Raw genomic sequence first — 22,055 nt, forward strand, 5'->3', positions numbered from 1 at the left:
TGGTAGTTTGTTATGTGACACAGAAAACTAATATAACACGTAAGCAAGACGTTAGTGTGCTGAGGCAGGAAAGAAGAATTCTGCAGAGATTCAGAAGGCTTCACAGAGGAGCTGGCTTTTGTGCTCACACATAAAGAATAAGGAGGATGTAAATAGGGAGAGATGGAAAGATGAGCTGCCATCTCCTCCTTGACCTCTTCGTTTCAAACCCTGGGCCTGAGAGGACTCTTCAATGACACAGATTCCAGCCTGGGCCCCAAGCAAGTTCAGTGGAGGAGCCCTCCCGCCCCCAAGCCAACCACCCCCCCCAAAAAAAACATGTTCTGGAAAACTTGATCAAAGTAGGCAGATCCAAGCCCTCCCCTCCCCCTGCAATGCACCAAAAATTGATCACTTTAGGTAGAAGAGAAGTAAAACAGTCCCATTTGATTCTTTTTTCAAAAATAACTATCCTCTGGTTATGTGAGCAACATATGTTCATAATAAACAATGTTTAAAAATACAGATTTTTTTTAAAAGCAAAGATTAAAAAATCACTGGTGAGGGCTTCCTTGGTGGTGCAGTGGTTAAGAATCCGCCTGCCAATGCAGGGGACACGGGTTCGAGCCCTGGTCCGGGAAGATCCCACATGCTGTGGAGCAACAAAGCCCGTGAGCCACAACTACTGAGCCCATGTGCCGCAACTACTGAGGCCTGTGCGCCTAGAGTCCGTGCTCTGCAACGGGAGAGGCCACTGCGGTGAGAAGCCCGCGCACCGCAACGAAGAGTAGCCCCTGCTCGCTGCAACTAGAGAAAAGCCCACAGGCAGCAAGGAAGAACCAACACAGCCAATAAATAAATAAATAAATGATTTTTAAAAAAAATCACTGGTGAGACTTCCCTGGTGGTCCAGTGCGTAAGACTCCACGCTCCCAATGCAGGGGGCCCAGGTTCAACCCCTTGTCGAGGGAACTAGATCCCACATGCGTGCGGCCACAACTAAGAGTCCACATGCCACAATGAAGATTCTGCATGCTGCAACTAAGACCTAGAGCAGCCTAAATAAACAAATAAATAAATAAAAAGAAATCTTTTTAAAAAAAATAAAAAATGACTGGTGATCCCATGACTCAGAGATGAACCTGTTAACGTTTTGGTGGTTTCCTTCTCATCATAGGTATCATGTACACAACAAGTGACAAGGACAACAGTATTAATGTCACTCTTGTCTCAGTCTTTCTTTCTCTCTCTCTGGTCTTCTAAGGAGCATTCTTAGCTCTGGGCCCTTTAGATGAACTTTCTCAGGATAATGGGCAAAAAGAGTTATAAAACTGGAAAGGAGGCCACCTAGTGGTTTCTATGATGGAAAGGAAGAGAACTGCTCCTGGGGGAAGACCAGGTCTGAGAAGGCAGACCCTGCCCAGAGCACATAGCCCCCACCCACACCTCCAGTTATACCTGGCAGATGCCACATAAGACAGGGCCAGAGAAGCAGCCCTCCCAGGCTCCTCTAGTTCTCAGGGAACTTTGTCTCATTCCATCTGGAGCACTTGGTCAAAGAGCGAGATCCCTCTCCAGGTGTCCAGGGTTCTGCTTCCAGTGGTTCCTCTGTGCCCTGAGCTGTTGGAAGGGGGTGTCCACTTGAGGAAGAGCTTCTGGGGCTGAGGAGTATCTAGGCACACTGACCCCATCACTCCGGGCTCCTCCCTCTGCCCAGCCAGTGGTCACAACTATGGATACAGAGGACTGAGCCCTAATGGCTGGAAGGCTGTGACTGCCCTTCCTCTACAGAGCTGGGCCATCTCTCTGAGCTGAACTTCTCCAGGCCCTGGTCCTCCTTCTGTCCAGTTCTCAGGAAATGCTCCTAAGATCAAGAGCCTGACACTCTTCTCACAAAATTGCATAAAAACCACCATCTTCCTGTTGCCTCCATCTCCAAACTGCCTCTGAGGGTTCTAATTTGCTTTTTATTTAAATAAAGATGGGGTGGTCCACATAGCAGAGGAGGGAGGGAAACAGGGAAGGGTCAGGACAGAGCGACTGCTGGCTCTGAGCTTTCCCAGTAGCATCCAGCTTAAGTGCACTTAAATGTTGGCTCCAGAAAAGAACAAGCTTTAAATTCTATGGCTGGAGAGCATCCCACTAGGGGTCAGAGAAAGATATTGCTGCATAGATGGACCCCTAGGCTTAGCCTGGGAGCTTTCTAGGACCAGCAGGTAGGAGCACACCCGTGCAACTGTGTGCCTGCACTCACACACACACACACACACACACACACACACACAGGCCGTTAGGTACACACTCAATGTCCCCTATCCCCACGCCCCTGGGTGCTGATGGTATCAGGTTTAGGGTCAGATGGAGGGCTGAATTCAAGCGTCCCAGGATGGGAAAGATGCAACCTCCAGGAATATGAGAGTGTGGTCAGAACAGGATCTCTGTGTGTGTGTGTGTGTGTGTGTGTGTGTGTGTGTGTGTGTGTGTGTGTGTGTGTGTGTGGCTATAGATATTTGTGCAGTTTTATGTAGGAAGGGGTTCCCTTTGGCTACTTAGGACTCATCTTGGAAGCCCACAAACTCTGCATCACCCAGACACTCTCATATGTTAGCCATCCGTGGTGTGACTTGAACCCCTCGGTTGTGACAGCCAAGCAGTGCACAGCCTGGATAACTATACACAGCAGCCCTACCAAGGGCCCGAATTTGGCCCAGCTCTGGAAGAAAACCCAGCTCTTTCTCATAGGTACCTCAATGCCGTGTCTGAGGGCAGGAACCAGAAACATTGAGGACCCATTCAAAATAGGAGGAGAAGGCAGAGGAAGTGACAGGATCAGAACAGCTGCTGGCTGGCCACCCACTCTGTCCTGGTAAGAAGGGATAAGGAGATTGCATACTGGGTAAGAAAATCCTCTCACCTCCAGCTCAGGGCTGTAATCCTGGGCCTCTGCTCCTCTAAGCTTTGTTCTATTTTCACTCCTCTTCCCAGGGAGTAGGTCTCCATTGGCTGCCAGGATTTAGTGGGGACTTTTAACGCGAGTTCTCCAGCAGCCCCTGGATTTGGGTGTAGGTTTGCACAGCCCCCATTACCTTCTCCCTTCTGCTCGTTTCCTCCTATCATTTCCCTGCACTTTTTGATTCACCAGGCCCTCCCTCGCTCAGATCTGCGGGACTCAGGCCTGTGGGAGAGGAGGGCCCAGTGTTAGGAAGCCCAGGTGCGAGGCCCGGGTGGGAGGAGCAGCAGGGAAAAAAGAACCAGTCCGTCTGGGGCATCAGCCTCCCGTGGGCCTGAGCGATGGGGAACGTTATAGACGGTAAGTCGGTGGAGGAGCTGAGCAGCACCGAGTGCCACCAGTGGTACAAGAAGTTCATGACCGAGTGCCCCTCCGGCCAGCTCACCTTCTACGAGTTCCGCCAGTTCTTCGGCCTCAAGAACCTGAGCCCGTGGGCCAGCCAGTACGTGGAGCAGATGTTTGAGACCTTTGACTTCAACAAAGTGAGCAGGGGTCTGGGTGGGGAGTGCTGGAGGGACGCCCCCCCAGCCAGCATGGGGGTGGGGAGAAGAAGGTGTGAGAATGGCTGGAGGAGTGACTTCATTTATCTGGGAGGTCGAGTGTCGCCATCAGGGATTCCAGTTTTCTAACGTTCATTGAGCGCCTACTGTGCGTCAGGCACTGGGGGTTCAGAAAGGAGTCAGCCATCGTCCCTGCCCTCACTCTCCAGGGGAAGACAGAGGCCCCCGATCAGTGCGCCCAGAGGCCAAACCTATTGGCTTCCTCTGCCTCTTCCACATGCACAGTTTATTCCAGAACAAATATGAACACTTACAAGACAGTCATTGAGCACCTACTAAGTGCTTGGCACTGTACATGGTGCTTCTGCACAGGCCATTAGATGCTCAGGGGATGCAGGAGGAGGAAGGGTGGAGAGCAGAGAGCAGGGTGATGAGCTTCAGCCCAGGCCCATGTTACTTGGGTCACCCAACCCATGATGGTCTGTGGACACTAGAACTGGGGACAGTCAGGGTTGCCTGGTCACTGGGGAACCCAGGCTACTCCAATTCCCAAACACCTGGTGACCTCAGTTCATCCTAAGAGGGATTAAAGGTCTGCGCAGCTGTCAAATTATATGTCTCCCCAAGGAATCACCTGGGTGCATTGGGTAAGGACTTCCTGATGAGATAGAGGGGCACTGTGAGTTTGGGCCCCCAGTTTTCATCAGCTGGGTGGCCTGGAGCCCATTTTCCCCGCTCTCCGCCTCAGCTTATTCATCTGTATCTGTCATGGAGGTCGGGAGCATTAGTTAAGGTGTTCCTTGGTGTTTCATAGCAAATCTTCTATTTATCTGGAGCAATTCAGTCAAGATGTAGTGGTAGAAGAACGTAAATCTACACACCCATCTCCCCACCCCTGCTGGTCCCCACCCTGGCTGGTGTTCCCTTGAAGGTGAGGATGTGATGCTGCCATATGTCCAACTGCACACCAGGGAGAGGTCGCCCAGAGCTTTCCCGGCTCCACTCACTGCCCATAGGGGCCCAACATCATTGTAGGCAGGGCTCCTAGGGAAAGCCAGGGTTCAGAGGCTATTTAAAACTCACTAATGTTTAGGATCAAGGGGCCAAAGCAGATTATGGGCTTTGAGTCCCAGCCTCAAGGGCAGCACCATGGTGCCCAAGGGCTTTCCTGAAAGGGATGCAGGGTCAGAGTACTGGAGCCCAAGGTATGGAGACCCAGAGGGATGGCATCATCAGGCTGGTCCCCCAAGATGCTCCAGAAGAAGTGATCTTTCCCGAAAAGGAGGGGGCAGAGTCCACGGTTGAGCTTCAACACCTTGTACCCAAATGCACTGAAATAGCTCAGCTTCTTGCCTGTTAAGGAAACCTTCAGAAGGACCCCCTAAGATTACATGTATGATACCAGGGAGGGGCAACCCATCAACCCTGTATTTGCCTAACCTGAGTCATTCATATGCCATCTCTTGTCACATGTAAGCACCACCTATACTGTCCCAAACCTGACCTCCTCAATTCCACACACATCCCCACCTTCGGGCCTGGGTGCTGCCTGGACTCTCTTCCTCCAGAATTCTGCTTGGCTCACACCTTCCCCTGCTGCAAGACTTGTTCAAATGTCTCCTTCCCACTGACACCTGCCCTGATCTCCTGGTTTCAACCTCATTTAACTAGGACTAGCCCCCACCGTAGCATTTCCTACTCCTCCCCTTTTCCCCCAGAGCATGTCTCATCTTCTAATACATGATACTGAATAACATTTAGTTGCTATGTTTATTGTCAGTTTCTCCTGCTGGAATGTGAGCTCCATGAAGGCAGGGATTTCTGTCTTTCCTGTTCATTGCTGTAGCCTTTGCACCTAGAACAGTGCCTGGAACACAGTAGGTGCTCAATCAATATTTTTATTTGAGTGAATGACTATATGAGAAATTATGAATTTTATGAAATAGTTATATATTATATAACATACACTAATTTAAATACATACCTGCTAATTGTTAAACTGAAGAGCATCTTTGTAACATCTAAAGTGCCTTGTACACACCAATGGGATAAATCACACTTCAGGCAACATTGCTTCCAACCACTGTCGCCAGCATAAAGCAGTAGGGCAGGTTAGTTACGAGACGGGGCACAGCACTGGGAAGTTTTGATACAGAGAGAAGTTAAACAAGGCAGTGCAAACAATAGCCCATGGATCTATTTTTGTAAATGAATTTTTATTATAACACACCACACCCATTATTTTACTGATTGTCAAAACTGAAATATGTGCTATTTGGCCCTTTATAGAAAAAGTTTGCCAGCCCCTGAATTAGAAGAGAGCTGTATCCTAGGGTACTGCACTGGGCGCGCAGGGTTTGGGGGTATAGCTGTGAGTGGGGAGTGTGAGCTGGGTAACCGCCATATGCTTCGTTGACTTCAAAGTTTTGCCTGGGCTTGGCTGTACCCGGCAATCACACAGGTGCAGGCAAATCAATGTAAATCTTCCACACCTGCATCTGAGCGCTGGGTGGCATTTAGGAGACTTCAGTTTCTAGGAAAGGCTTTGTCATTCACTAGTGTGTGGCCTAACCTCTTTCAACTTTAGCTTTTCATCTGAAAATGCGGACAAAAATACCCAGGGGTGGTTGCGAGATTAAATGAGTAAAGAGTAAAACATCATATGAAGCATGAAAAAAAAGTATCGCTGTAGTCTTATTACTGAATCTAACCCAGACCACAATCTTGAAAAGCGCATACTGTCATTCCCATCTCAGAGCTGAGGAAATGAGACTTGCAGAGGCTACGGGACTTGTCCAAGGTCACACCTCTCTTAAGACATGGTTTAGGTCTTTCTGGCACCAGTGCACATACCTTTCCATTGCCCCTTTTTAGCCATTTTTTTTTAAATTACAAAAAATTCCAAAATTAAGAACTATTTTAATTACCAAAAACTTACAGCTCATTGTAAAAGTTTCCAACAATATAGAAAGATAAAAAATGAAAAGCAAAAGTACCCTCACCCTTTGTCCCCTTGCCCAGAGGAAACTTCGATAGCAGTCTTCTTGCTTCTCTGAGCGTAGCTGCAGGGGTGCCTGGCTCCATCCTGACAACGATCCTGAAAGGAGGGTTGGGCAAGGACTGATTGAGCTAAGGCATAAGGGAAAGCCCTTAAACACGGGGAAGCACTACGCAAATGTTCACTACGAGTGTGATGCCTACCACGGGGCTCAGGTGGTTAAGGTCTCACCTAAGGCCAAAGGGCAGCACACAATCGGGAGATCTCAGAGGCCTTCATACCCAACCTCTGCCACATCCCTAATAACGTTACCCCAGCCTCTGCTTGCACACTTTCAGTGACAGGGAGGTCATTACTGCACGAGGCTCATTCCACCACGGGCAACCCTGCCTAAGAGTTCTTGATACCGATTCCAAATCTGCCTCTCAGTAACTTCCTGGTTCCAGAGTCATGGTTGTGAGTAAGTGGAGGAACAGGGACTGGACTCCAAGTCATGTGCTCTGAGTCCAGTGCTCCTTTCCTTACAGTACTCAGCCTCTCTGCATGACAAGGCTTCCCTCTCCCAGCTTCACTTGGCTTGGGGGAGGTGGGCAGAAGCAGGCCTGTGCTCCCTGCTTCTCTGACCCTATTGGTAGGGCTGGCAGGGCCAGGCAGAGGGTCAGCTGCTGAACATTTGGAGGGTCCTGGGGAAATATCCCGCAGGAATGTCTTACACCACCTTCTCCCTTGGCCAATCCCTCCAAGACTCAATGAGGGCAGCACCTCCCCCAGGAAGCCTCCTTGCTGCCCTTGCCTGGGTGCTCCCCTATTCTGTGAGTCCATAATGTCCTGTCCAGATGTGCTGTCACTGAATATACATCATGATGGCACAATGATCTCTTGATAATAATAATAGTAATAATAATAACAGTAATAGTATAGTGGTAATAACAATAGCTAACATTTACTGAGTGATTACTATGTGCCAGGCAGTGTTGAGTGCCTTACACTCATGCACTCATTTAAGCCCACAACAATCCCATGCAGGTGGCAGCTGTTATAACTATTACAGATGAGGAAATCGAGGGCCAGAGACATACTAAATCCTTTGTCCCAGATCCCACATATTTGAGAGGGTGAGGCCAGATTCAAACCTGCGTCCTCAACATTGCGCTCCCATCAGGACAGGGTTCTATCTTACGGAGTTCTGAATCCTCAGCCTATCACAGCACGTAGTAGGTGCTCGGTAAGTTTCAAAGAATAAAGGGAAGAATGAGAAAGGCGCTCGGTGCCTCCCCATCTACCTGTACCCCTTATCTCGGTTAGTTAGAGCTCATCCAAACCACGCCCCCATCCCTGGGGAGTCCTTGTCTCTCCTCCCACCTACGCACTCTTACACCCCACCCCCCAAACTGGAAGGCTGAAGTTTGAGGATCACAGGGAAGCAGCCAGTGACGTCTGGAACCAAAATACCTGTGAAGGGATAGCATAAGCCATTCATACTCTAGGGGGGACTGGTTTATCAAATTTGATAAACCATCCTGCGGCAGGTAGGGTGAGCTATAACGGGCGTCCAGGAGGGCGTAAGCCGGTGGGCGCCAAGGGGGCGGGGCGGGGGGTCCGGGCCTGGGCTCAGCGTATCCTGGGGCCGCGGGGGCTCTGAGGGCGGGGCCCAGGCAGGTGGGGCTCAGGCGGCCGTGCCTCTCACACAGGACGGCTACATCGACTTCATGGAGTACGTGGCGGCGCTGAGTCTTGTCCTCAAGGGGAAGGTGGAACAGAAGCTGCGCTGGTACTTCAAGCTCTACGACGTGGACGGCAACGGATGCATCGACCGCGACGAGCTTCTCACCATCATCCGGGTAACTCCAGGTGCAGAGAGCCGGGCAGGGGCGGAGCCAGAGCTGAGAGTCTGGGGCTGGGTCTTAAGATGGCGGAACAGCGTGCTAGGAAGGGGACAGGATTGGGACTGACTTGCCCTGGGTGGCTCGGCCTTCACCAGCTGCGTGACCCGGGCCAGGTTTCCTCTGCTCTCTGGGCTTCAGTTTTCTAATCTGTACCAAGATATGTCGAAGCACAGTCCCAGCTCTGCCTGAGACCTCAGGCACCTTGATCTGTACTCACCTTACACACACGCGCTGTTGGGAGCCTGATGTGCTCGCTCTGCCCCTCTCTTACCGCTGAGACTAATTAGGACGGGTCATCTCACTTCTTCCCTCCAGGCCATCCGAACCATTAACCCCTGCAGCGACTCGACCATGACCGCAGAGGAGTTCACCGATACAGTGTTCTCCAAGATTGACGTCAATGGGGATGGTGAGGCCGCGCTGGGGGTCCCCAAGGGAGGGGTCACTGGGGGTGTCACCAGGGTCCCCAGGGGAGAGGGCAGAAGGGGAGACGGAGGCACAAAAGGGCCGCTGCTGGCCACCTCCTCTGCCTGCCTCCGCCCCGGCCACAGAGCTGGCTTTTGGGGATGCCTGCACCAGACTTTGGTCTCTGGCTCCTTGGCCAGCCCCATTCACAGCCACTTCCTCCAGCCTTGGTTCTGTCCCCCTTACAAGACTGCAGCTCTGGGCCCCAGACAGCAGATGTGAACACCTCCTGCCCATGATGCCCTTTCTCTCTATCCCAGGGGAACTCTCCCTGGAGGAGTTCATGGAGGGCGTCCAGAAGGACAAGATGCTCTTGGACACGCTAACCCGAAGCCTGGACCTTACCCGCATTGTGCGCAGGCTCCAGAATGGAGAGCAGGATGAGGAGGAAGCTGGTGGCAGGGAAAGTGAGGCAGCGGAAGCAGCCGGCTGAGCCCACCGCCCTGCTGTTTCTGTATTGGGGACGGGTGTGTGGTGGTGCCTGGTGTCTCGTTGTTTTAATACTAGATGGAGTCTTCTGAACTCAGAGGCTCAGCTCACCTGCTTGGGGCACATGGTGGCAGCAGAGGGGCAGGGGTGGGGATTCAGAGCAGGGGACGGGGAAGGAGGGTTCCTGAACTCTCTGTGCGACTCAGCTGGTGGTGACCGCTCCCTGCTGGGGGAAGCCTTCAACCTTCCTCAGGCGCCTCCCCAGCCCCTTCTGGCCCCTCCCCCAGCTTTTACCAGCTCTTCCACTGAGCTTCTCCAGTTCCACGCTCTTCTGGACAGAGAAGCTTTGATGCAGAGGTGGGCTTTCCCGGGGCGCTAATGGGATCACACAGATCTGGTGGCTGCGGCCTCCATCTGGGTGCTGTATCACACACCCATCCTGCCCCCAGCATCCCAGAGTGTACTTGTGTGGTCTGTGTTGATTCGTTCCTCCCTTCAACAAGCATTTATCGAACACCTACTTTGTATTAATGCTAGATGTTAGACGTGCAAAGAAGATGACAGTTCTCATCTTCAAAGAACTCACAGGCCAAGCATCATTATAATAAAATATGATACTATAGACAGTGCTCCTTTATCCAGAGGAAATCCATATTTATTCAGAAGTGACTGCACAACACCCTCGTTCTTCCCCTGCTGGCCCCTCGGTGGCACATGGGGCCACATGGTTCCCCACAGGATTATGACTCAATTGTTTATGGCAAGTGTCCTGACCATCCCTGATCTAGCCTAAATCCCTCTTGCTGCAGTGACACCTGACAGCCAGTTGGAAAGTGGAACAGTCTGTTATAGGTGGGCTCTATCCCCATTCTTTGCACACCCCAACTTTAGGAACACTTGTCCAAGAACCTGGGGAGAGACATAGGCTGGAGCAGTTATGACCATTTTTTCAAAGATGCTCTTTCCTTCTGAACTTTGAGTCTTCGCTTCAGTGGGGTGTGGGCGAAGTTCAGGGAGTAAAAAAAAATCCAGGGGTGGGAAAGAGCAAACAAGCGGAAACGGGGGTAAATCCCCAGCTTGCAGAGAGCCCCCTGGGCGGGGAGGAGAGGATGTGTTTCGCTCACACCGTCCTGTCCATCACGTGAACCACTTCAGACTGGGAAGTCAGCCAGGGGCCGCCAGCCTGAGCACAGACATGGAGGGAAGGTGGAGCTCAATGCCTGGGGCAACCTGGAAAAAAAGGGAGTTGACATTGCTGCTTCTCTTGGTGGCTGCCTCTTGGGAAATCCTGGAGGTCAAAGCTGGGGGGGTATTTGGATAGAACTGGGACATATCCCCAACCTCATTCACATACCATCTTCATGATTTGGGGCATATCTGTGTCCCAGCTGGATTACTATTATTTTTTAATCAACTATTTTTTTTTAACCTTACATTTGTTTCTAAAGGAAACTTTATGTGAATATAATGCCCATGAAATCACAGGCTCTACAAGTTAGTTTTATTCTTCATACAACACAGAAACATATCTAGTCACATGAGTTCCTTTTCTGAGTTCCTCGGCACCCCATGCAACCAGAGTGACTGCCTTTTATTTATTTATTTTTGGCTGCGTTGGGTCTTCGTTGCTGCGTGCAGGCTTTCTCTAGTTGTAGCGAGAGGAGGCTACTCTTCGCTGCTCAGTAGTTGTGGCGCACGGGCTTAGTTGCCCCGCGGCATGTGGGATCTCGCCGGACCAAGGCTTGAACCCATATCCCCTGCATTGGCAGGCGGATTCTTTTTTAAATAAATAAATTTATTTATTTATTTACGGCTGCGTTGGATCTTCGTTGCTGCGTGCGGGTTTTCTCTCGTTGCTGCGCGCAGGCTTTCTCTCGTTACGGCAAGCGGGGACTACTCTTCGTCGCGGGGACTACTCTTCGTCGCAGTGTGCTGGCTTCTCATTGCGGTGGCTTCTCTTGTTGCAGAGCACAGGCTCTAGGCGTGTGGGCTTCAGTAGTTGTGGCGTGTGGGCTCAGTAGTTGTGGCTCGTGAGCTCTAGAGCGCAGGCTCAGTAGTTGTGGTGCACGGGTTTAGTTGCTCCACGGCATGTGGGATCTTCCCGGACCAGGGCTCGAACCCGTGTCCCCCTCATTGGCAGGCGGATTCTTAACCACTGCGCCACCAGGGAAGCCCCAGAGTGACTGCCTTTTAATCTAGTTTATGTACTGGGGTTGCACATAGAGTTTGTATAACAAAAGTAATTCCACATCTAGAGAATTCCCTCACGGTCCAGTTGTTAGGACTCCACGCTCTCAGTGCCGAGGGCCTGGGTTCAATCCCCGGTCAGGGAACTAAGATCCTACAAGCTGTGCAGTGCGGCCAAAAGAATTCCACATCTAAAAAAATAATAATCTGAAAACTGCTTGTCTAGCCCAACCTGCTCACCGTGCAGATGAGACACCAAGGTTAGGGAAAAGAAATGGCCGTCTTGGGTCACACAGCAGTTGGAGGCAAAGCCTGGCCTAGAACCCAGGTTGGCAGGCCCCAGTTCTCTCCAGAGACAGAGTAAAGTTTTCTCCATCCTTTAAGGAGACACATTTGGCTTGTGGGCCTGTGATGGGGAATTGTGGAGGGTCCATTCTGGGGGCAGGGGTTGGAGAGGTGAGTGTGAGGGATGAGGGGTAGGGAGGGGGAGAGGAGGGTTGGGAGGGGTTGGCAGCAGGGGCTGGGGGAGCAGCACCAGGGCAGTGCTGAAACAGCCCCTTTAAGCACAGCTGACCCCCTCCAAGGGCAGGAAGACCACGGCCTTACTTGTTGCAAGTTTCCCTCCTGACACCCTTGGCAAGGACAACTTGGAGAGGAAGAGGCAAGAGTCCTCCCATGAACATTCCTCAGGATCCTGGGGTGATGTAATTATTATCCATCCCTTCTCCCCGATTCCTACCTTTTCTTCAGAGTCAACAACACCTGCCAGCCCCACCCTTCTGCTAGTCAGTTTCACACTGTAGGCATTCTCATTGCTAATTTCATCTATGGAACCCCTACCCCTCAGTTTTTCCTGCTTCCAGCTATGAACCACGTAGGAGTTTGTGGAAACCCCACAACCACCTAGCCAAGGCCTAGCTTTCCCAGGAGCAGCTGAAGGGGGAGAGGAAGCCTGTTCCCTTCACCACCCTGTGAATCCTCCCAATGGACCGGGTCCTGTTGGCCACTTGAGACCAACGGCCCCTCCCCTCCCCACTCCGCCCCACCCCCTGCACAGGGGATGCCGGGAAGTCCAAGCCAGGATGAGAGTGGGCATAAGCAGGCTGAGCCAGGGACCCTCCCACTGCTCTGGAAACCTGGTGAGCCTGGAGTCTTGGAGGGGCTCCCAGGACGCCGGAGCCCTCAGAACACGGCACTTTTCCGCCTCTGCTGAGAGATCCAGCTACCGGGATTCACGTCCATCTGCAGCATCTTCATCACCCACTTGTCACGACGGGCACCTTCAATGAACTCATTCAGGGACAGCTGGCCTGCACAAGGGGTAGGAGAGACGGTCACAGGGGGAATGGAAGAAGTGGGGTGGGGGTGAGAGGTGAGGCCTTCTCTCCTTGGGTGCGCCTACACCTTGTCCACAGATGAGCCTGCGGCCTCAGGGCCTAAGCTTGGGCCTTGTCGATTCCCTGATTCTCCAGGAGTCACCTGGAACCTTCAAGGGTTTCTTTAAGGGACTTTATCTGCAAGTGAGTTTAAGTTTTACTTCTGCCCGCGGTACCCTCAGAATGCTCTCGAGGGCTCTTCTGGGTGTGTTCCCAGCCAGCTGCCTCCCTGTGCAGCCTGGGGCTGGGGCTCTGAGCTACGGCGAGGAGAGCCCAAGTAGCTGGCTCTTAAGTACATGACCCCATTTTTTCCTTTCAACCGTTCTTAGCCCCATTTTCCAGGTGAGGAAACTGAGACCAGGCTGAGAGGGTAAATGTAGCTCCCTGGTCCGCCCGACTCCAAAGCTGCTCTTCTTCCACTGCGCTTGCCTGGCCTCCATCAGCAACTCCCACAGGAGTTTTAATCACTCTTACAAACCTCACCTGCTAGTGACACCCTTGTTAGTTTAGGTATTCCCCTCTATACCCATCTCACTGTCAGGAGGTGAAGGGCCTCGCCTAAGGTCACATGGATAGAAAGTGGGTGATCCAGGATGGGTGCCGTGCCCGCCACCCGCCCCACCATCCTCTCTGCCCATTACCATCTCCGTTCTCATCCACCAGAAGGAAGATCCTGTCCACGACCTCCTCAGGTGTGAGCAGCTTGCCTTGCCACTCAGCCTCCATCTCCACCCTGCAGGCTTTCTTCAGCTTGTAGATGGACTGTGGGAGAGAACCCGGCGGTATCCACAAGACCCTGCACACCCTGCCCTCTCCCCAGGACCCACATCCCTTTGCAGCTTGTCCCCAGCGCTGCCCCCCAGTCTGTGCATCTGAGGACCATGGGACCAAATTAAAAGTGACCCGTGGGTCCCATTGTTCCCTCAGGGTCCCATTGGCCTAATTCCAACCGAGGAGTTCCCGGCTTCACACACCGCCTCTGCCCCACGCCTTTGGCATTTCCACTGGGAGTGTCAGAGCTGACACCCAAAACCTTTAAGGAGGGATGTGGACGGCACAGTGATGGTCTAAACTCCACACTACAGAGGAAGAAATGGAGATTCAGAGAGGAAAAGAGATTTTAGTGTATTTATAGATGTGTGTGTATGTGTGTGAAATAGGATGACGGGAGAGGGAAAAGCACAGGTGTCTCCCTTGCCCTGTTTCTGGCAATGAGGCAACGTTTGGATGTGAAACGGGGAAGAGACAGACAAATGTGAGGGTTATCCTTAGTCCTTGGTTGGGGCTCTGAGGACAGAGGTGTGCCTTCTGGGTCCCCCCTGCCCAGTGCAGCGCCTGGCACAAAACACGCCCCACTAACGGTGCTGGGAGGCTCAGGGGTTACAGGCAGCCCAGCACCTCCTGGTGGATGAACTTGGGCAAACCACACAGCCTCCACGGGCCGATTTCCTTATCTGTAAAATGGACCAACAAGCCCCTCCTCGGAGTGCGGTTCTGGGGAGTAATAGGCTAATGCAGGTTTCGTGCAGAGTCTGAGCTGTAGTACTTTTTTTTACCCCTTGCTTGTTCTTGCTAGTAGTCAATCAGCTTTGTTAGTCTTTTCAAAGAACCAACTTTTGCTTTTGTTGACTTTCCTTATGCATTTGTGTTCTGTTTCATTAATTTCTGCTTTTTATTAGTTCTTTCCTTCTGCTTTCTTTGGCCTTAATTTACTCTTTTTTCTAATTTCTTGAGATGACTTCTTGGATCATTGAATTTTCAACCTCTCTTATTTTCTAGTATATACATTTTAAGGCCACCGATGTTTCTGCAAGTCCAGCTTTAGCTGCATTCCACAAGTTTTGTTATGTTTGCATTATTATTTAGTTCACAATACTTTGTGTGTATGTGTGATATTATTGTTTTGATTCACGGAGTACTAGGAAGTGGATTGCCTAATTTCCAAACACATGGGGATTTTCTCATTCTCTTTTTGTAATTGATTTCTAGCTTAATTTCACTGTGGTCGGAAAGCACACTCTGAAGGATTCCAATGCCCCCTCCCACCCCCAGCCCCAGGGGCCCCCACTTCAGCAGCCAGCACTCACAGCCCAGCGGGGCCACATGCCCAGGTGCCTGCCCTGCACCCCCGCCCTGAGTAGACACTGACCTCCACGATGTCCAGCAGCTCCAGGCGGTCAAGGAAGCCATTGCGGTCCTTGTCATAGATCTTGAAGGTCCACTTCAGCTTGTGCTCCAGGGTGCCCCTCAGCACAAGGTTCAGGGCTGCCACATACTCCAGGAAGTCGATGGTGTCGTCCTGCATTGGGAGTGGGAGCTGTGAGGCTCCCTCCCGCCCGCTGCCCTATCTCCGTGGAGCGCAGGTGTGAGCCCTAATCTAGGCCACCATCCCTGTAAACTGAGGGCTTTGCCTCCTCCTTGCATTCCGTGTGCCTCTGCATCTGTGCTTGTGCTATTCTCTGCCCTGGGATCTACTCCCAGTCTCCATGCTCACCCACTCCTATCTGTCCTTCAAGGCTCAACTCAAGGGTCCCCTCCTCCAGGAAGCCTTCATTCTCACACCACTTCAGCCACAATGATCTCCCTCTCCCTCTTCCGACACTCCCAGCACCCACCATCTATTCTACCCTTAAGTGTTTCGTGTGTCTCATTCTCCAGCTACAGTCTATGCTCCAGGAGAAAGGAGAGGGGTTTACATTGCTTTTATCCCTCCTCCATGCTTAGCACAATGCCACTTCCACCCAGAGTCTCATAAATATTTATGAATCAATGAAGAAATGATTAAGTCTGAATTTCAGACTAACATAGTTTTGACAGGAAATTAAAAAGCAGGACCTCATGTATTTCAGGGTCAGGATCTCAGCCCTCCAAATCAAAAATTGGAATTGTCATCTCTCCCAGGAGTGTCTGTCATTCCCATGACTTTGTTTTTTTTAATATAAATTTTTAAAAATTTTTATTTATTTTATTTATTTATTTTTGGCTGTGTTGGGTCTTCATTGCTGCGCGTGGGCTTTCTCTCGTTGCGACGAGCAGGGGCTGCTCTTCGTTGAGGTGCGCAGGCTTCTCATTGTGGTGGCTTCTCTTGTTGCGGAGCATGGGCTTTAGGCATGCGGGCTTCAGTAGTTGTGGCACGTGGATTCAGTAGTTGTGGCTTGTGAGCTCTAGAGCACAGGGTCAGTAGTTGTGGTGCACAGGCTTAGTTGCTCCGTGGCACATGGGATCTTCCCGCACCAGGGCTCGAACCTGTGTTCCCTGCATTGGCAGGCAGATTCTTAACCACTGCGCCACCAGGGAAGCCCATTCCCATGACTTTGTAATCAGAAATGGCATTGCTGGCCCAGAGCCCCACTGTCCCACTGGGTCAGGTCACTCAGCCCCGGTTCAAGGGGTGCCTGGGTGGGCAAGGTTTGAGCAACAGAAGAACAAGGCCCCAAATGAGGGAAACAGAAAAAGCCTAATGAGAAACCAAGAAAATAAGATGAGCCTACCTGAAGAGTTTTATTCAACATCCTTTACATAATTCCTTCCAGTCCTCCACACTCCTCACAATGTATTTACCTAATTGAGCTTAGACTGTAGCTATAATTTTAGTTCCTGGATTTTTATTTAAAAATTTCCCATGCCTTCAAAATTATTTTAAATCATATCTTTTCTTCTTCTTTTTCAGAGGAATACTGGGAAGTCCCTCTTGCTGAACATGGTTTTGATATTTTATGTGACACAATGAACATCTTTGTGCATATGTATTTTTTATGTCTCTGGTAATTTCTGTAGGGTAGATTCTTAGCAGTTGCTGGGTGTTCCTCGCCCCACACCAGTAGTCTTTTTTTTTTTTTTTTTTGGCTGCGTTGGGTCTTCATTGCTGCACGTGGGCTTTCTCTAGTTGTGGTGAGCAGGGGCTACTGCGGTGGCTTCTCTTGTTGCAGAGCACAGGCTATAAGCGCATGGCTGCAATAGTTGCAGCACGCGGGCTCAGTAGTTGTGGCGCACAGGCTTCGCTGCTCCACGGCATGTAGGATCTTCCCGGACCAGGGCTCGAACCTGTGTCCCCTGCATTGGCAGGCGAATTCTTAACCACTGCGCCACCAGGGAAGCCCCTCTATGAATTTCTTAATTGAAATATAGTTGATGTACAATATTATATACATTCCAGGTGTGCAATGCAGTGATTCATAATTTTTAAAGATTATGCTCCACTTATTGGAGCATACAGTATTGGCTATAGTCCCTGTGTTGTACAGTATATCCTTGTAGCTTATTTCATATGTAATAGTTTGTTCCGCTTAATCCCCTACCCCTGAATTGCCCCTCCCCACTTGTTCTACAAAATTTTATCACGTGTAGATACGAATAACTCTCAACACAAAGAAATTCTCTTGTGTTACCTCTCAAGGGTCACATCTTTCCCCCAACCGTAACACTTGACAACCACTGATCTGTTCTCCATCACAATAATATTTTCACTTTGAGAATGGTATATAAATAGAATCATATAATGTGTAACTCTTTTTTTCACTCAGCACAATGCCCTGGAGATTCATCTCAGTCACCGCATGCATCAACAGTTCCTTCCTTTTTATTACTGCATGGTGCACCATTGTATGAATGGTCCCTAGTTTGCTTTCTGTTTGTTCACTGAAGGTTATTTGGCTTGTGTCCAGTTTTTCTTCCCCAGCTCTACTGAGGTAATAATTGCAAAATAGCCTTTTAAGGAACTCTGTGTAAGATTAAGGTGTACAATGTGAAAATTGGTTGTTCTTTAAAAGGCTATTTTCATTAGTAATTACTATTAAGCTTACTAAAAATAGATGTTAGGTTTCTTTTAAAATAAGAATTGGGTAGGAAAATGTGCGCAAAATGGCTGGTAGGGGGCTTCCCTGGTGGCGCAGTGGCTGAGGGTCCGCCTGCCGATGCAGGGGACGCGGGTTTGTGCCCTGGTCCGGGAGGATCCCACATGCCGCAGAGCGGCAGGGCCCGTAAGCCATGGCTGCTGAGCCTGCGTGTCCGGGGCCTGTGCTCTGCAACGGGAGAGGCCACCATAGTGAGAGGCCCGCGTACCGCAAAAAAAAAAAAAAAAAAAAGGCTGGAAGGGATCATCTGTTTTACATACATCATCTCCCTCAGGTCTGTCATCCCCATGTTATGAATGAGGAAACAGAGACTCAGAGGTTGAATAAGTTGCCCAAGAAATTCCAACCCAGCAAGTGGCAGAGCCTTTCAAGCTACATGCCTTCTCCAGTTCATCAGGTTGGGAGAAATGTCTTACTCCATGCAAGGTCTATTACTGTCTACAAAATGAACCTGGTGTCTAGCACCAAGGGGAGAACAACAAACAAAAAACCACGGACAAATCCCTACTCTCCACATCTCTAGATTCCCCCACATTCTTTGTCTAGAACCTTCTGTTCTCGTAACATCCTGTCTGACCATGATACGGTTTCCACAAAGACCCCTCGCCTTACCTGAGGCCCACTGTAGAGCAGCCCCTTCCAGACAAGTGATCTCCCCTGCGAGTTTACTTCAAACCCCCCAACCCTAGGGACTTCCCTGGTGGCACAGTGGTTTAGAATCCGCCTGCCAAGGCAAGGGGCACGGGTTCGAGCCCTGGTCAGGGAAGATCCCACATGCCACGGAGCAACCAATCCCGTGCGCCAAACTACTGAGCCTGTGCTCTAGAGCCCACGAGCCACAACTACTGAGCCCATGTGCCACAACTACTGAAGCCCACGCGCCTAAAGCCTGTGCTCCGCAACAAGAGAAGCTGCCGCAGTGAGAAGCCTGCACACCACAACAAAGAGTAGCCCCTGCTCGCCGCAACTAGAGAAAGCCCGCACGCAACAATGAAGACCCATCACAGCCAAAAATAAATAAATAAAAATAAAAATAAAAAAAAAGAAATAGAAAAAAATTAAAAAAAAAACACCTACCCCCCCGGACCAGCTCTGGAAAGCTTCCAGCTGGGGCTAATCTCATGAATTGCACACGAGCTCTCATCAGCTTCAATTACTCACAGGGGCCCAAGATGATGGAAATGCCTGTCTACTCAAGAGCTGGAGCAGAAGTGACAGGAACGTGATCTGCTCTGTGGGATTACCTGCGTCGTTTCTCCCTGAACGGGCTGCACTGGTGAACCAACTCCTTACATAAGGATCCCGAAGGACATTTGAGCTTCATCCTCCCTTTTCTTCCATCCAGTGCATCACAGGCAAGCACCAGAGACGAGTGTTACTACCACCACCAGGAGGGGGCGTAGCAGCAGCAGAGACCAGGTACTCCTACCTCCTTGCCTCCACCAAAACCCTGTTTCCACCACCTCAGATTTTGACGTGTGAGCAAGATCTATGAGCTCTTTTGATTTTATTTGCCCCAGAAATCTCAGACCAACTGCCTAGAAACAAGACTTGCTGATACAAAGACTGTGCCAAGGTGGAAAGTGGAGTCGGGTGGAGGTTTGGAGACACAAAGTGGGAAAAGAAAAGAAAGAAGGCTCAGTCCCTGACAGAGGAGCTGAAAACACCTGCCTGGAATGCTCTTCCTTACAGCAGGAGGCCAAGTAATAAATAGAGAAGGGACGGTGGAGTTACAAAATTATCAGCTGAGGCCAAACCCAGGGGATAAGCACTTGATGAGCAACAGGAAATTTACTTAGTCTCAAAGTATCTCCCTATAAGATGCTTATAAATTACAAAGGAAAAAGAGTCACTTTACAGTGGTGGAACCTGGCAGAACACCATGTATCCAAGTGATCGAAGTGAACCACTCCACTAATGGGACAAACCAACATCATGTGCCCCCTGACATGATGCACTCAGGAGGACACAGCATCTCTTCTGGGGCATTTCTGCTAGAAGTGTAACCTGAATCTCATCACGAGGCAACATGGGACAAACCCAAATCACTGGTCTGCAGTCTTTGAAAATGTCAGAGTCAAATAAGATAAAGAAAAGCTGAGATTAAAGATTCCAAATTAAAGGCTAAGAAAGAGACAGGACAAGTAAATGCAATGTGTGATCAAACGAAAAAAAAAAAAAAAGGTTATAATGGATGTCACCAGGACAATTGACCGAACTTGAATATGGATTGTCGATTAGGTAACAGAATTTATTACTGTTGAATTTCCTGATTTGATCACTTATTAGGTTAAGAGAATGCCCTTGGTCTTAGAAAATACACACTAGAATACTTGGGTAAAAGGTTGTGATGCCTATAATTTTCTCTAAAAAATATGTATGCATATGCACAATATACACATATATGTATATATTATGTGTATGTATATATACATAAATACATAATACATTACACGGAGAGAATGGTAAAGCAAATGAGGCAAAATGTAAATAGTTGGAGAATTTGGATAAATTGTACATGGGAATTAATTGCACTACTATAATTTTTCTGTAAATTTAAAATCATACCAAAATTAAAAGGTTGTTTTAAAAACAATTGATGAATATTATATGCTGATTTATAGGAGGAGATTAGGTATAAGAGGTCAGCCATATTATTCCCAGGGGCTTCATAATCCCTTTGAGATCTTGAATTGTTATTATACTGAATTTTAAATGAATTTGAGGAAGACTGATAAATCTATGATAGTGACTCTTGCTATATATAATCTATTTATTTACTTTTCTTGTGACATCCAACACTTAGAAAAATCATTTTCTCTCTGAAAAAAACCCAACAAACTGCCTTCTTGGCAGGAGCACTTGCCTGGAACTCAGGACCCCTGAGTATATGATCTTGGTCAATCAATTCACTGAATTTGGAATAACAACCTCTGCCTGTTCCCTCCCAGGCCTGCTGCTGCCTCAGAGGCGCCTGTGGAGAGGAGCTTTGAGAAGGCTGAAGCTCACTCTGGGCCCCGAGATAGGGTTCATCTCCAAGGAGGTTTCTGTTGCAGGGAATGACGCTGACCCCGCCCTCCCGCCCCCTACAGGCGATGAGGAGATGTGCACTGACCGGTACCAGGGTCAGTTTGGGACCCGAAGAAGCGTTCCCAGTGACTCTCTCTAGAAAGTGAAGCTCACCCCTACAAAGAAGTGGGATACCCACCGCTTTCTCCAGATTAATTATCTAGGTCCAACCCACCTCCCCCTCAATTTGGGGGACTGAAATAGGTATCTGAGGCAAACCTAATGGTTTAAAGTACTGCGGAGGCGCTGGACTGGATGGCCTTAAGTAATGAAGGGATTTCAATGTTTGAATTCAATTCCCAGGTGCGCATTTACAAAATATATTATCTTCTTAGCTCCTGGTGCCATCCAAGGGCTGGAAGAAACCCTGTGGATAGATGATTTCATGACATCTTTTATGGCTTGAAGAGTAGAAAGGGGCTTTTGCAATAATCCGTCCAACTTCCAAGTCCAGGAAGGAGCCTCCTCCAGCTTCCTGGGTGGGAAGAGCTGACCGGTCTCAGTTCGAAGGACCCCAACAAGGGGGCGCTCACGACCTGTTCCAAGATAGCTCCGCCCATTTAGGGCAGCTCTGGAGCCCCTTATCTTTACAGCGAGGGGTACTCTGGTGGGTGCGAAAAACCATGTCCTCCGGCTACGGAGCCCTGTCCATAAATACACGCAGAGAGGGCTGGGCCGTGCGCCTTTCTGCAGTGTCTCCCCTCAGCTCTCAGGAAGGCCAGTCACATGAGAGCGGAGAGGTGGAGGGGAGGAAGAGAAGACGGAAAGAGGAATGATGGGGAGAAGAGTTTGGGGGAACAGTGAGACAGAAAAGGCGAGAGGGGATGGAGAGAAACTAAGAGCAGAGGAAAAGCAGGAGGACTGGGGAACTGAGCTCCCACTGAGGATGCTCCTGTAGCACCGGGATGAGACTTGAGCCATCAGTCCTCCCCCTCAGGGCGCCTTACCCCGTTCTTGTCGAAAGCTCGGAACATGCCCTCTACATACTGGGAGGCCTCCTCGTTGCCCGCGACCTTGAAGAAGCGCTTAAACTCGTGCAGGAAGAGCGTGCCGCTGGGGCACTCCTCCAGGAACTTCCTGTACCACTCCTGCAGCTCTGCCACGTCCAGCACACCGTTCTTCTCTGCCTCCTCCCCGCTGAACTGCTGCCCCATCCTGGCTCCCGGGGACGTCAGGGAGCAAGAGTCTATGCTTCCTCCCGGGCTTCTGCCAATGGATTCCTTAGGCGAGGGCCCTCTTCCTCCCTTTCCTCCTCTTAGCCAGGCTCTTCATCACCTCCTAGCCAACAGAACAGGATGGGCAG

The 22,055-nt window shown here is 50.1% G+C and overlaps 2 protein-coding genes across 2 annotated transcripts; one reads left to right on the plus strand and one right to left on the minus strand.

Moving 5' to 3' along the window:
- Positions 1 to 2,785: 2,785 nt before the first annotated feature.
- On the plus strand, positions 2,786 to 9,271 carry GUCA1A (guanylate cyclase activator 1A). Its single transcript, XM_060162888.1, has 5 exons — positions 2,786 to 2,845; positions 3,122 to 3,471; positions 8,179 to 8,328; positions 8,689 to 8,782; positions 9,099 to 9,271. The coding sequence occupies exons 2-5, from the start codon at positions 3,271 to 3,273 to the stop codon at positions 9,269 to 9,271; spliced, it is 618 nt and encodes a 205-aa protein (XP_060018871.1). The 5' UTR covers positions 2,786 to 2,845; positions 3,122 to 3,270.
- A 638-nt stretch (positions 9,272 to 9,909) lies between these two features.
- GUCA1B (guanylate cyclase activator 1B) lies at positions 9,910 to 21,984 on the minus strand. Its single transcript, XM_060162894.1, has 4 exons — positions 21,700 to 21,984; positions 14,980 to 15,129; positions 13,472 to 13,592; positions 9,910 to 12,764 (listed from the first exon to the last, which is right to left on the minus strand). The coding sequence occupies exons 1-4, from the start codon at positions 21,904 to 21,906 to the stop codon at positions 12,637 to 12,639; spliced, it is 606 nt and encodes a 201-aa protein (XP_060018877.1). The 5' UTR covers positions 21,907 to 21,984; the 3' UTR covers positions 9,910 to 12,636.
- Positions 21,985 to 22,055: the final 71 nt, after the last annotated feature.

Source organism: Lagenorhynchus albirostris, chromosome 10 (assembly GCF_949774975.1).
Source record: "Lagenorhynchus albirostris chromosome 10, mLagAlb1.1, whole genome shotgun sequence".
Taxonomy (NCBI): Eukaryota; Metazoa; Chordata; class Mammalia; order Artiodactyla; family Delphinidae; genus Lagenorhynchus; species Lagenorhynchus albirostris.